General features: G+C 41.0%; 1 protein-coding gene across 1 annotated transcript; it reads right to left on the bottom strand.

The window, feature by feature from the left end:
* Positions 1–253: 253 nt before the first annotated feature.
* On the bottom strand, positions 254–13022 carry NUP54 (nucleoporin 54kDa). The gene is given in 14 exon segments (XM_009865322.1): positions 254–868; positions 1253–1363; positions 1738–1857; positions 2188–2295; positions 2803–2896; positions 3394–3448; positions 5157–5353; positions 6222–6409; positions 9442–9671; positions 10074–10081; positions 10136–10274; positions 10399–10482; positions 12750–12971; positions 12974–13022. Coding segments are annotated over 14 exon segments (1734 nt in total). The 3' UTR covers positions 254–739.
* Positions 13023–14203: the final 1181 nt, after the last annotated feature.

The raw sequence follows: 14203 nt of genomic DNA, 5'->3' as shown, positions 1-14203 counted from the left end.
ATATTTTCCAAATCTTTGCTCATGTCGCTGAGAGAGAGCCAACACCATGCACAGGTTATTACAAAGTCAGACCGAATTTATTATACTCTCCGGCAATTAAAAAAAGGAAGAAGACAACGTCTAGACATTCTGTTGTTATTTATGGGGCAGCAAAGCTTTGTATAATTCACCTAGGTAAAGTGATAACCTTGTAGTCCAAAGGAAGGACAGAAACAGAAAACATCAACTTCCTGCAGCTTGCCCCAGTAAACTACCGGTATTGCAAAGACCAACATAGTTACAGCAACATACATATCTGCAATGATTTAAATCAGCTGTTTACATAATGATCTTACTTGATTGTTTTGAAAAAAACATGGAAGCGTGGGCTAAGCTTTCCACAAACCAAGTCACGAGTAGAACAATTTCCTCAGCACTGCACTTCTAGGACAATTCCGTTGTAAAAAAAGGAAAAAAAAAATAATGTACAATAGTACATATAGTTTTATAGTAAACCAGTATCTGAACAGATTCAATTTTCCTTCTTTTATTAAAGCATATAGAGCTTTATAAAATATAAACCTTCCAAAGGTCAAGTTCAAAAGCTTAGAAGACGCTTTGCTAATTCTAAAGATAACAACCAAAATACCATTGCTCCTAGAAGATACATGTTTCGTTTTACCTCAACAGTTTTAGCCTTGGAAGGTGAACCACAAACTCAAGTAACATGTTCTGTGTAAGCCCAGCAGCATCCACCAGGTCAACTGAAGACTCCTCCTCTGATGGGAATGCTCTCATTCAGCCCGTGTTCTATAAGTTTGATGTCCTCCAAGTCATCCTTTATAATGCTAATTAGGTGACTCAGGCCTTCTTGCTGCTGCTTCAGATGCTGCAGGTAGTTTAAAAACCAGCATGAGCATAGTGCAACTTCATAGATTTTGAATTAACATTTCTCAGATCTTAATCAGTATTTCCAAGATTTTTAAGTAATATTTCTCAAAGGTGCCATGGTGAGTGGTGTTCGCACATGGAAAAGCCTGGCATAATTTCTTTGGAAGAAAGAAAAGCAGCATTTTTTGCACTGACAGTTTAACTGCATATAGCGGTTTTGTGTAGCACCTTGATGCACTATCACTGAGAACAATAAAAAGGAGTTCATCAGCCAACAACTACCAAAATATGACAGTTTAGATTCATTTCCTAAGTTAATGTGTAGATGGCTTAAATTATGAAGTTCAAAGATTATCCCAGGATTCTGCTCCATAATACTTACTTGCTTGATTTCCCTTAAGAGGTCTGCATCTATGTAATAGCGCTCTTCTGCCCGCACTGCTCCAAAGTGGTTTTGCATCCTGATTTGGGACATGAGCTCATTCAGTCTGCCCTGGAAAGAGAAACACGCTTAAATCAAACACAAATAATTTAGACCTGTCAGAGCACCACCATGTAGGACTCCTCAAGTCACCAAGGCAGGAAGCATTGCTGTTCATTCAATTTTTAATTAAGGTTTTTGTATTTTTTTCCTTTGTGTTTGTTTCGTTTTTTTCTTTGTTTGGAAGTTACGCAAAGGGCAAGCAACTCCAGTAATTCTGAGAACTCAAAAACACTTAAATACCTATCAGTCATGCAAAGAGCATAATACTGGTGGTTTCTAATGAAAGCTTTCCACAACAAATTATATATGCATGGTTTGGAAAACTTCAATTCTTTTGTGACGAAAAAACAAGAGTTCTTGGCAAAGTTCTATTACCTACTCACCTTGAACTGCGTAGGTGCGTTAAGTTCACACTGAATTGTATCTAACTGTACACGAAGCTGTTCTTCATCTGCTTGAATGGCATAACCACTTTTCCTTTGGCTCTCCTGCTTTATTAACACCTACAAAAGAAGCCTTTGAGGTTCATTAGAGATTCCCTACTCGCCCATCCACATGTCTTTGTGCCCTTCTTCAAGCTCTGGTCCTTTGTTGAGTTTGTTGGTCCAAGACCTCAGGGCTGTCCCATGGCTTTTAAGTGAGAGGGGAGGAAGCAATAAGACACGCTGTGCACCTGAAGTCTCCCCAGAAAGCTCTGCCTGTTACTTAAACACCCTTTAGATGAAGTCAGAATCGCATTTTCAACATTAGCGGTGCACAATATTGCACGGGTGATCCTGCCCCCTCTCCGTTTGCCTTCTGCCACTAGACTGGGTCAGAATGAGACCTGTTACCTGTAACGTTCTGTGAGAAAGCGCCATCAGTTTCCTTTTGTACTGTGCAATTTTTGCCATAGTCGTCGTTTGGTTTTTCTGCAGCTCACTGATATCTTCTGATATTATCTGCAGAGGAGATGGAATCAGTTGGCAGCGATAAGTTTCTGATAACAGAACACGTTAGTCTTGATGTGAAGCCAGGAGTTTAAAAACAGTACTTGGCCCAGCAACTCAGCGTCCTTGCTGTAGATGTTTTCAGAAAGTTTTTTGCTAAACCTCTATTTTTCTGGTTTCTATCTATTTTCATATGCAATGAGGATTTTCAGAAGGCATTGGAAAATTAAGTTCCCAAATTAGATGCTGTGCCAGCGTAACTTAATTACAAACTAATTGAATTAGCCTATAACAACAGAGTAAGCTTGAACCTGAAAAAAACAAAAGCCAAAACTCGCTGCTCAGTTTTTGGCCAACAGATATAAGGAATATATTAAGAAACTGTGATAACAAGTCACAAGCTCCATATACACAGTTTTAGTTTCAGTTTTCAACGCACAGAAGGCACGGTAAGAGGCTCATTTATTAGCACATCCTTTGTCAACGGCAAGCAGTCACAATAAAGATGAGAAACCTTACATCTAATCGAGTTTGATGCTGTTTGGTCATCTGATCTTGGACCTTCAATCTTCTCAACAGCTCCTTGAAACCCACCATTGGCACAGGAATAAGCCTACAAGAATACAAATATTTCTTACACCACATTTTTATATCAGGCATATAGTATGGATTGATAATTATGAATATACTGTAACGCAAATTTACAAATAATCTCAGCCTACTGTAAATTAAGATAATGCATAAACACATGCATCTGTAACTACCAGAGCCTGCCAGTGTACATCACTTTCCACTGCAGGAATAAAGAATAAAAAACCCGTAACGGCTTCAAAAACTAAGTCACCATAATTAGTCCATATAATGGAGGACACGACAACTGGATCTAATGCGAGTAAGGCTCTTTATCCTGACAACCCTTAAGTGCCTAAATGGGTAAAGGGATTAGACAAGCATTTCTAGTAATCCTCACTCCTTCAGATCAGATCAGTATTTGACACAGTTATTCTCTAATAAGTTTCTTGCAAGTTATCTGAAGGGTACTACCCAATATTATATATTTCTCCTCACTCCAAGTCTTACTCTAACAGTTGGACAGACTATTATACTTACTTGTCAGGATCAGGATTATCAACTTTGGCTTGTTCCCATATAATAGGATCAACACCTTAAAAAATACACACAAGTTTTTAGTATGCACAGATCTGAACAGGTATCATATTTTACTGCTGGGAAGCGGAAAAAACACTAGGAAATACACACACCCTGTGAACCATGCTAACCTGAATGCCTATTTCACAAATTAAGATTAAACAAGGGTGGTTCTTAGAAGTCTTGGTACTGGACTGTGTCAGAGTGTAGTCCAAAAGGCCACCAACCACTTCTGCTGGTTTGAAAGCACTGGAAAACAACAACCCATAGATGATCAAATTGGACAATCTGTACTTTAAGGGGAAAAATTCCTGTTGTTTGCACTTTCTGCTACACTGGGGTCATCTTTCCTCTTCAAGTTTTTTCTTGTATATAAAAAAACCCCTCACAGTAATTAAGTGATCAAAGTGCCAAACCAGTTGGCATTTTTTCAGGAATTACCATGGTTCCTAACAGGATTTGTCTAAGAATTTTATCTGTTGACAGACAGTTGATTGTTTTGCCATGAACTGCTTCATCAGGTAATTATGTAAAATAAAAGCAGTCTAATTGTAGATGTAATCAACACTACGATGCAAGTTATTACATTATCCAAACCTCACTGCAGATCAGACCAGTATATTAAATGCATGTACCTATGTATGCTGAGGAAAAAAAAAAAGACAACATTGACAGGGAAGCAATTGAATTTTGGATCACAGAGACACATGTCAAAAAGAAGAAGAAAAAAAAAAAAGGCTGATAATCTAACAATTTCAGGTCAGCTTAAAGAGGAGACCAGAAAAGTCAGCTCCCATAACATTCTTCACTGCACAACACTCCAGGTCATTCCTCGTAAATCCTGTTATCTTTATTCCAAACCTCGTATCTTGGGGCACAACTGCTTCTCTGAACACCTCTTCTTGCACGTCTCACTGCTTATTTAGCCAGCCTACAAACTCAGCTTCCTTCTCAGTCATGGACTAACAAATTGTGTCCGACCAGCATCACGCAGGCTTTATGACACACCTCCGATATTAAAGAAAGCCAACTTGCTTGTGCACGGAGCAACTACTTCTCCCCGGTGCTGCAGCAGCTGGAAAACATGGCTGCTCGTCTCTGATTTCTCTGCAGGAGTAAGTCAAGTTCTTTTTGAAACCCAGATATCATAATCTTTGCTGTACTTTTCAATGCTATGGTCTTACTGAACATGCTACATGCTGCCTGCTGGAAACCACAGGCCGCTTTTGCTGCCCCACTGCAAGGAGTTCACTGCGAGTACTCCATGGGGTGCTGTACAGACAGAGGGAATAACTACAATTATCCTACGAAATGGCACCAGCAGCACTTACTCTAAAACAGAGCTGTACACCTATCATCTGTGGCTACATAGACAGTCTAAGTGATTCCTCCAAAAACTAGGGAGTGAATACAGGACACGATTATTCTGGTACTTTTTACTTTAATTGCACAGGATGAAGTGATTTATGATGGCTAAATCACATAGTGTTGGGCTGTGTGGCATATTACTGATAAATTGTAACTGTCTGAGTAGACTACATTGCACTTCAGGGGGAAAACCAGCTGTAATTAAAACCATGATGTCAATATATCAGAGTGCCTTGGAAACTCCTGGAATTTTAAATGGTATGTACCAATGGGCAAACACCTACATGTTCCCCAGAGACCCAAGAAAGCCCAAGCAGAGGCCAAACCGTGCCTCTGAGCAGCCCGAGCCCACGTACCAGCAGGAGGGTTCTGCAGGAGTTGTTTGACTTGTGCTGGGGAAAGCTCTGTCCGGGCCATGGAGAGGCTGACCCCCAGCTGCTGCAAGGACGATTTTATGTTGGCTTGTTCGAAATGGGCATAGAGGGTTGATGCAGGAACTCTTCTCGAAGTGCCGTTGGGCGAGCGCTCAACAACGTAAATGATCACTTCTGTCCTGAGCGAGACAAAAGGTGTACTGTCAGAAAAAGGTCAGCAGCGTATAGACATTAAGACAATAAAGAACAAACCTAAAGTTACCACTTCCTCTCCCAGCTCATTGTTAACTTCGGCTGAGATAAAAGCTACCAGTAAATGCAGGATTTAACACAGCAAGGCAGAAAAACAAAAGCTGTAAATACCCTAAAAAATTACATTCTCCCATCCCAGCTTTAACAACCACATTATATGGTGACACTAGTACCACATTAAAAATAACTTTAACCCTTTTGTTTTTAAAAACACAATGAGCAAACTGTGGGAAAGTAAGAAGCAGAAATGTCAGTGTGCTGAAATACTTCAGGCAGACTAGCCCAAGGCCCCCAGCCGTGTCAAAGCAGACAGCACTCTGACATAGCACACACAGAACAAGCCAGGTCAGCTAGCCTTGAAAGGATTTTCCCACCAAAACAAGCATTTGCGATACAGAACACTACAGAGACACTATTACTATCCGTACCAGTGCCCCTCCACCTTATGAAGTGAGAAAAACTCCTCCTAGAACACCTAAAGTATTTATTTATCCCACCCCCACAGTTAGCAGCCTCATCTCCAGTTTTTGGTGCTGAGTGGGGTCTGGAGAAGCCTGTTTCCTGACCTGAGGTCCTAAGCTGTGCACACGAGCAAAATCAAGCAGTAGACACAGCTTCCTATGTATGCTTAAGAAAAAACCCAATATGAAGAAAAAAATTAAGAAAGGAGAGAGACAAAATCAAATCCAAGAAAATCTAAAATTAAGGAAAAAGGGAGACAGAGTAGACCAAGCAGCAATCCTTTACAACGTGCAATACTGAATAAAGAAGCCAAACTGCACAAAGATCACCTACTGGTCATCTGGCATCGTTTTAACACCTTCTACATTGACAGTAAGGGTCTGGTTTCCTCCCAAAATTTTGTGTAGTGATTCTACGAGCTGCTGCTGCTGGCTTCGAATATCTGTTTCTTTTCTGTTAAAGACCAAGACCACGAAGCCATCTTCGTCTTTGTTATTGGGCTTTAAACTATAACCCACAGCCTGCAAGTGAACAAACAAAAAATGGGGTTATATTACTTAGCAAAAGCACATCTGTGTGGCACGAAGGGGCAGGGCTAAACCCCTCAATTTTTAGGGCAACTGGTTCAAGATTTGTTACAACATATTAGAGATGCACACACAAAAAATAATCACCTTTAAAAACGCTTTTTCACAAGGCTCTCAGTAGTGGTGCTTTTTACGGTGCTGACACTGCATGTGGGTGGGTGACTTGTACCCTGCACCTTGTACAAAGCCCCCCTGAAGTGAGAAGTGAGCCTGGTCTTTGCCAGGAGATGTCAGTATTTCCCCGAGAACGTGAGCCTCGAGGAATCGGCCTTACGTTGGGCAGGTGTGTCAGGGAACAGTACAGTGACAGTTTGAATTTGGTCTTTGCCACCAGATGTCAGTATTTCTCCAAGCATGTGAGCCTCGAGGACTTGGCCTTATGTTGGGCTGCTCTGTCAGGGAACGTTACAGTGACAGTTAAATAAAAATTCTGGTCTTTGCCACCAGATGCTAGTATTTCCCTGCGAATGTGAGCCTCGTGGACTCGGCCTTATGCTGGGCTCTTCTGTCAGGGAACACCATAATGACAGTTAAATAAAAATTCTGGTCTTTGCCAGAAGATGTCAGTATTTCCCTGTGAATGCGAGGCTCGAGGACCACCTTAGGTTGGGCTGTTCTGTCAGGGAACACTACAGTGACAGCTAAGAAAGAATTTGGGTTTAAGCAAACACATACTTTCATAGCTGTGACGCCACGCTATAGGAAAAGACTTGCCAGTACATGGAAGATTAAATCTCATTATGTGCAAAGTAGTACTAAGACCACACATACACGACTCCTCTGGTATTTGTGCTTAAAAAAAATCTAAAATATGTCTCTCTAATTTTCTTTATGAAATTGAGTATTTTTGAACTATAACAATTTTACTTTGTTTACCTCACATACCCTAGAACCATACTTTTCTTGGTGTGGCACGCTTCTCATTTGTTCTAGTGCTGGAATTGTGTTCAAGTGGATTCCCTGAACACCTGTGAAACCCTTCAGGTAATGCTTCGTTCTTATCACATTTCTGGTGCTCACAGAGACAATAAACCAAACAAGTTTATGACACTTAGCTCACTATGCTATCAACCTCTCCACTGTTTTTCTTAGGCATCTGCCATTGCTGGCATACATCAAACTTTTCAGTATTTCATTTAAGAGATGTGAATTCTTAATGGCGATAAATCATAAGTTTACAAAAATACATTAATAAGTTACAAAAATATATTAATGATAAATCATAAGTTTACAAAAGTAAACCGAGTACAGGGCATTGTCTAACTTGAAAGGAAAACTTCTCTTTCTGGTAAATGAAAATCTAAAGTAATCGACTTTGCATCACACAACTCGTGTTTTGCAAATTTTCAAAACCCAGAAAACTCTAAAGCCATTTCAGGCAACGATGTACAAGAAACAAGCTTTCAGGTTATCAACAAAAAATCCACTGTAACACTTAAAAACGTAACGCAACAGAAATTGAACATTTGTTACGCAGGCACACAGGTGCTGCAAAGATTTTATAAAAGTGTCACGATGTGCACAATCAAAAATAGTCTTAATTAGGTATTAACCTACATTCAGGTTATAAAGTTTGCGTTTCAATGAATCAGCTTGGGAATGGAGAGTATCACCATGCCTGACCCAAATCCACTTTCAAGTCTGAAGCTTAGCAAGAAAGCTAGCAGGTGTCAGATTTGTGGAGGATGAAGAGCTACATATTCTTTGTTGACATGAGAAGCAAGATCTGGAGCCGCTGACAATATCATACAAGGAACAGAATCAGCTTGAGCACTGGCAAGGATAAAGGCAGAAGAAAGCTGAAGGTTGGTGTATTTAAAACTGCGTGCATGGGCCAGGTTCAGAGGGCTATTCTAATGTCAGCAAAGCAACGAAGAAAGGCCCTGAAGTTCTTACTCGAAACATTAACAGTTTCGTTCTGATGGGTACTTTCAATAGTTTGTGTAATCTTACAGCCTAAACACACACACACTAAAAAGTACTTCTAGAGATCTGCTCCAGCCACACACGCACTAATCTAAACGCTATCGTAGCAAAAGATTCCTTTCATTATTGTCCTGGTTTGAGAGCACCAGGCTAAAGGCTCTCTAGGCGCAGGAGGGGCAGCTGTGCCTGTGGGGAGAGTGTGGCTCAGGTGACCAAAATGGCCCAATCACAGCACTCGTTCCCATGGTGCTCAGTATGAAAACACCCCTACGGACAGCCCTAGGAGAGATGGGCATTGCTTGTTCAGCATCTCTTCCTGGGCTCTTGCTGCTTCTGCCTCCTGTTTTTGCACTAAAGAGGAGCACTGCTCATTGGGACAAGGTTGTTTTCTTCTGGCTCACCAGGTAGGAGCATCACAGCCCTTTTTATGGGCTTATTTTGTTTGGGTGGGTTTTTTTTTTTTTTGACTATTGTTGAAACTCTGGGCTTGGGTGCTCCCCTCTGCTGCTGAGTTCAGTCTGGGACTTCTTTGCTCAGGACCTAGTTATCATATGAAGGGTACAGGTTCTGTATTAACAGGTATCTTGTATGTTTGAATACATTTGTATTTGTTTATAATATATAGAGTTTAACATCTTCATTATTATTGTTAGTATTATTATTATTTTTTCTACGAACTAGTTCAAGGTTTTTTTCAGCCTCCAAGTCTTTTTCTTTGGTTCCGCTGTCATCCTTCCCTGGGAGTGTTAGTGGGGAGATCCCAGAAAGGGTCTGTCAATCTTAGCAGCTGGCCCAGCCTTCAACTTTGACAAGGATCCACATACGTAGTTGTTTTCTAGTACCTCAGCAGCACCCAGATTTCCAGCACCTACAGGTTTTCAAACCTTTTAACTACCATGTATCAGAATTGTGTTCATCATGTGAAAAAACACAGTTGCAGAATATTGTTAACAGCAATAAAACCTGATTTAACCCTCAAGAGATCCTCAGCCAGGCGAGTAACTGTTCGACTGTGGGCAGTCAAACAATTAATTTCATACCTTAAACCTGCAAAAGGGGTTTTCCTGCGTAAACTCCACTGGAGCGATGTTATTGTTGAAGTACCCTTTGCCTGTTCCCCAGAAGGCCTGAAGCTGGTTCCATTTTGCCAAGATAGCATCTCTCTCATCTCCTAAGAGAGTCGGAGCTGAGAGGGCACTGGCTGTATTGATGAGCTGGTTTGACTGGGCAGGTGTCTGAGCAGGTTGGCTGAACAAGCTGCTTCCTAATGCTGTGTTGGGTGAAGAAAAACAAATTAATTCCTTTATCAACCAAACCAGACATGCTTGCTAACATGTACCATGTCTTTTCTCATTTTGAGAAGCAAAATAAATGCAAAGAATAAGTAAATCCAAGTCAGACAATGTTTTTTTAGAAGTTTCATTTTACACCGTCTCTTCCTAAATGCTAAGTTAGAAGAAAAGGTGTTTTTTTAAAACTGTCTTCACGTGAGACATCTCTTTTTATGTATGACATCATCTGGCAGCCTCTATATCTAATTCTGAAGCTCTATTTTAACAGAAAGGCAAGGGCCGCAAGTGTAGCATTTCAAAAGCTGAATTTGTGGCAAGCCTCTATCAAACAAGAGCTAATTGTAACAGCCTCCCTTTATAATATAATTTTGTCCCACCACTTGTGCACCTACTTCAGTCTTACACTTTGTTGAAGAAGGGGTAATTCAAGAGAAGGCCATACTTACTGCTCTGTTGCTGCTGGGTCCCAAAGCCTCCAAAGCCCAGCCCAGTTCCCAACCCACTACTCAAGCCAGTTGCAGTTCCTGTGCCAAAACTAGTACCAAATCCAAAGCCTTTGTTCTGGGTAGCACCAAAGAGTCCTGAGGAAATAAGCAAGGAATTATTGAGAACAAGAGGAGAAGAGTACCTGTGCAACCCAAAGCATTACTGTGAAGGGCTGATGCCCTACAGTCCATTCTAAAACAAATACTTGTACTCTCTTACCGCTGGTGCCTGTATTGGTGGGAGCAGAAAAACTAAATGCTGGTGCTGCAGTGGTGGTAGTTGTTCCAAATCCTCCAAATGCACCTAACAAACAAATTAAGGCAGATGGCACGTTGTGAGCACAGCTGTGCAAGACACGACAATAAACTGCACACTTCAAGGAGTGTTATGAGATGTTGACAGATGAATATATTATGTTACAGGCATGTAGTTTACACTGATCATGGGTGTTGAGTTCATTGTCCAAGGAAATGGAGGGGAAAAAAACATGAATCAGAAAGCCAATACATCTATGATGTGTCAAGAATGAAAATAAAAAAGCAGGAATTCACTAACATCCTGTTCCTCTACCAGTAGGGCGTGCTTTCTGTAGTGACAGACACAACTAATAATGGGATTTCTTAGATTCACTCTCAGGAATACTTTTAGTCAATTTTTTTGCCAAGTGTTTAATAAACTATGTGATGTTTTGGCAGGTTTTTAAACATTGTTAACCTCTTCAAAGCAAAAATAGAAACAAATCAAGTAAAGCCTGAAGATAGGGTGCACACTGTTGCTGTGAGAATGCTGTCACAGAAATTAGGTTTTTCTACTCACAGGTAAAATTTTACAAGGTTTTTTGGTTGTTTTTTTTAAAAGCCTATTTTCCCTTTTATATTTCCCATTCAATCTCATTTTGAGACTCAACCACTGTCAGATGAAGACAGATGCAAAAGCAATCGGCCTTCCACAGATTTTCAGGAAAAAGAGTCACTGGCTTGCAGGGGAAGGAGACCCAGGGACGGACCTGAGCCCAACCATGCCAGAGAAAGCCCTGAGACATCCATTCTCCTATTTTCCTCCTTTGAAGAGGTGGCCCGGTACAAGGTGGCTGTGCAGAGACAGGTGCTGCCAGCCTGCACAGCCTTCCAGTGCATGATGCTGTGCAGCTGCTGGATGCACCATAAGTCCAAGGTGCAGGCTGTGGACACCTGACCAGCCCTGGAGAATCAAGTTCTCCCTTTTTAAAGCTGGTTTTACGCATGTTTAAGTGAAGAAAGACAGCGTGCCACAAAGGATTTGTCAAAAGGATGCTGCCACTGCCAAGTCCCAGGTCAAGAGTAACAAAGGGAAAAATAAAACGTCTCTTTAGAGCTACTACACTTATTATTCTTTTCTATAGACATAAAATAAAAGACTTATAGCAAAGCTGCCATGTAATCACATTTTATTTCTATTCAGCAAACATATTAATGCAAGAGGGTACAAGAAGTTGTTGCTTGTAACAACCAAGTTTCAGAGAGTGAGAAACACTAGCAGTGCCACCAGATGACAAAATTTTTAGGTAGTTTGGTATTCACAGCAAATTTCATCATCCTTTCCTGAAAAAGGATCTCGGAGTGCAAACCACAAAACAAAATTAAGTATCCAAGTTTTAATTCAGCTAAAGCAATACGGTCCTATAGTGTTTATACCAAATAAAACCAAAACCAGATCCCCTGAGTGCACAATACAGGTAAGAGCACGCTAACACAGGGAGCAATGATACTGTGGAATGAATATAATTCCTATACGAGCAGCGGCAACCAGACCCCACGGGCTGATTCTACACAAGTGAAAGCATTAGAAATCTGTGCGGTTAAGCATTTTTTTGTAGGAAATGGAAAAGATTTAACTTGAAATTACATCAGCTGATCTACGTGGGGCCATGACCCATTTTCTTTACTGATACCCAGTGCACACATGCCGCACAAGACCCTCCCAGAAGCATAGAGCATCTTAAGGAGAGCGTGGGATGCGTGCTATTTCAGGGTGCAGAACAGCGTTTGGGCAACAAAGATCACAGCGAGGGCTGTTCGTTTTGTGCTGATCGTATAAAATTTGTTTCTCCACAGAAACTGTTGAGGTGCGCGTTCATGACAGCCAACGGAAGGCCAATGAGGAGACAGAGGGGAAGATGAAAAACATGACTGCAGCAGTCCAAGAATCTCATGTCAGGAAACAGGGAGCTAGGGACCAGCTCTGCGATTGTTCAGGATGGCCTGGATCTGAACGGCGAACTGACGGTGCCATTTTGCTGGGTAACCACAGCTCAGTTTTAGGCTGGGCCAGAAGACTGGTAGGTTACCACAATTCAGTTCCATTTCAGAGATCGCATATTTGGTACACGGTGATTTTTCCTCAACAAATATTTCTTGAGAAAAACCCTACAAACCCATGGCTCTCAAATACATTCCACTTTCAGAGCTTTTATCTCCAGTCTTCACTGGATATGAAGATTATTTCTTAACACAGATTCTCAGTTAGGAATGTAATTCTTGGACCCCTGCCATTAACATTTATTACAGAACGAGTATTTATGCATTATCTACCTGCACTTGCCAGACTGTTACCAAAATTGAATGGTGGAGTTGAGGTAGTGGAAACACCGAAATTCCCAATATTAAAATTCACTGCAGGATTAGCAGTTAATCCGAAACCCCCAAAATTAAACCCACTGGCAGTGGAGTTTGTAGTTTCAAGCCCACCAAATCCTGACAAGCGGGAAGCAGAAAAAGAGCAAGGTAACATTAGTTCTAAGTAAAAGGTAGGTTCAGGAAAGAAAACCTAAAATAATTTGCCATCACCACAGACAAGACAGGCATAGTTCAAAAAAAGAGCAAGACATTAAGTGGCATTAAACATTATTTACTGAACATGAAGGACGGTTAAAAGCGTTCTGTTTAACCCACGCTCCCTACAGCCCCGCTGTAAGCTTGTTATTTTGTAACAGTACTGCATATAAAACAGCTACCATCTTTCTCATCTTATTTCAAAGCTATACATGAAAACATCCATGTGATTCTACACTCCCATTAAGAGTAATTTTTAACCACCTAAGACTGCTTGATACAGCTGCATCTGTACTAGTGTAACTGACAGTAGCATAACTATTTCATAAGCTATCAGGAAGGCAAGAACAAATCATCTTCACGCTAATACCATACCTGCGTATGAGCAGCGACAGCAGAATAACCACAAAATACAACTCCAGCAGCTGAAGCACCGTGCACGCCCCAAATACTCCAGGGTAGATTTATTCATAAGCTATCAGGAAGGCAAGAACAAATCATCTTCACGCTAATACCATACCTGCGTATGAGCAACAATAGCAGAATAACCACAAAATACAATCCAGCAGCTGAAGCACCGTGCATGCCTCAAATACTCCAGGGCAGATTTATTCAAGTTATATTCACTGTCCACTCCAGCGCTTGCTGGTGACTTACCTGATGCATCCAGGATTAAAGTGCAAAGAGAAACGGGCTAACAGAGGCACTGCCCTATTCCCCAGCAGTAGCTAAGAACAGGTTTAGGTTAGACAGACGGAGAGCGCGAGTCCTGAGGTGTGATCCCAGAATTCATCCTAACGTTGGTCTGCAGGCACATTAAACTTTGTAATGGTATACAAGCAGCACAACGTTATCTTTTAATTTAATATAATAAGATGGGGCCGGAAAGTCTACGCCTAGAACAGCCACAGGCTAACTGCAGTGAAGATGAGCCCTGTCGGAAGGACTTCGTGTCTAAAAGCCAACAAAAAAAATTATTTTACTATGTAAAAGTAGAGGAAGTGGCTTTTTTTTTTCTTTTTAAACCGAAACTGACGGTCAATTGACAGCCACAAAACAAGAAGCAGAGAAAAGTCCTTCCTTTATGAGTTAAGCAGAACCTTTTACGCTGTTCAAAAATTAATTTCTGAGAAGGTATCATCCAGAGAGGAAAATTATCGATATCAAAAGTAACGATCAAATGAGCTGGCAGCGTTAACCGGGCGCCACCGTGC

Source organism: Apaloderma vittatum, unplaced genomic scaffold, assembly GCF_000703405.1.
Source record: "Apaloderma vittatum isolate BGI_N311 unplaced genomic scaffold, ASM70340v1 scaffold9992, whole genome shotgun sequence".
NCBI lineage: Eukaryota > Metazoa > Chordata > Aves > Trogoniformes > Trogonidae > Apaloderma > Apaloderma vittatum.
This window is presented reverse-complemented; position numbering and strand designations above follow the sequence as displayed.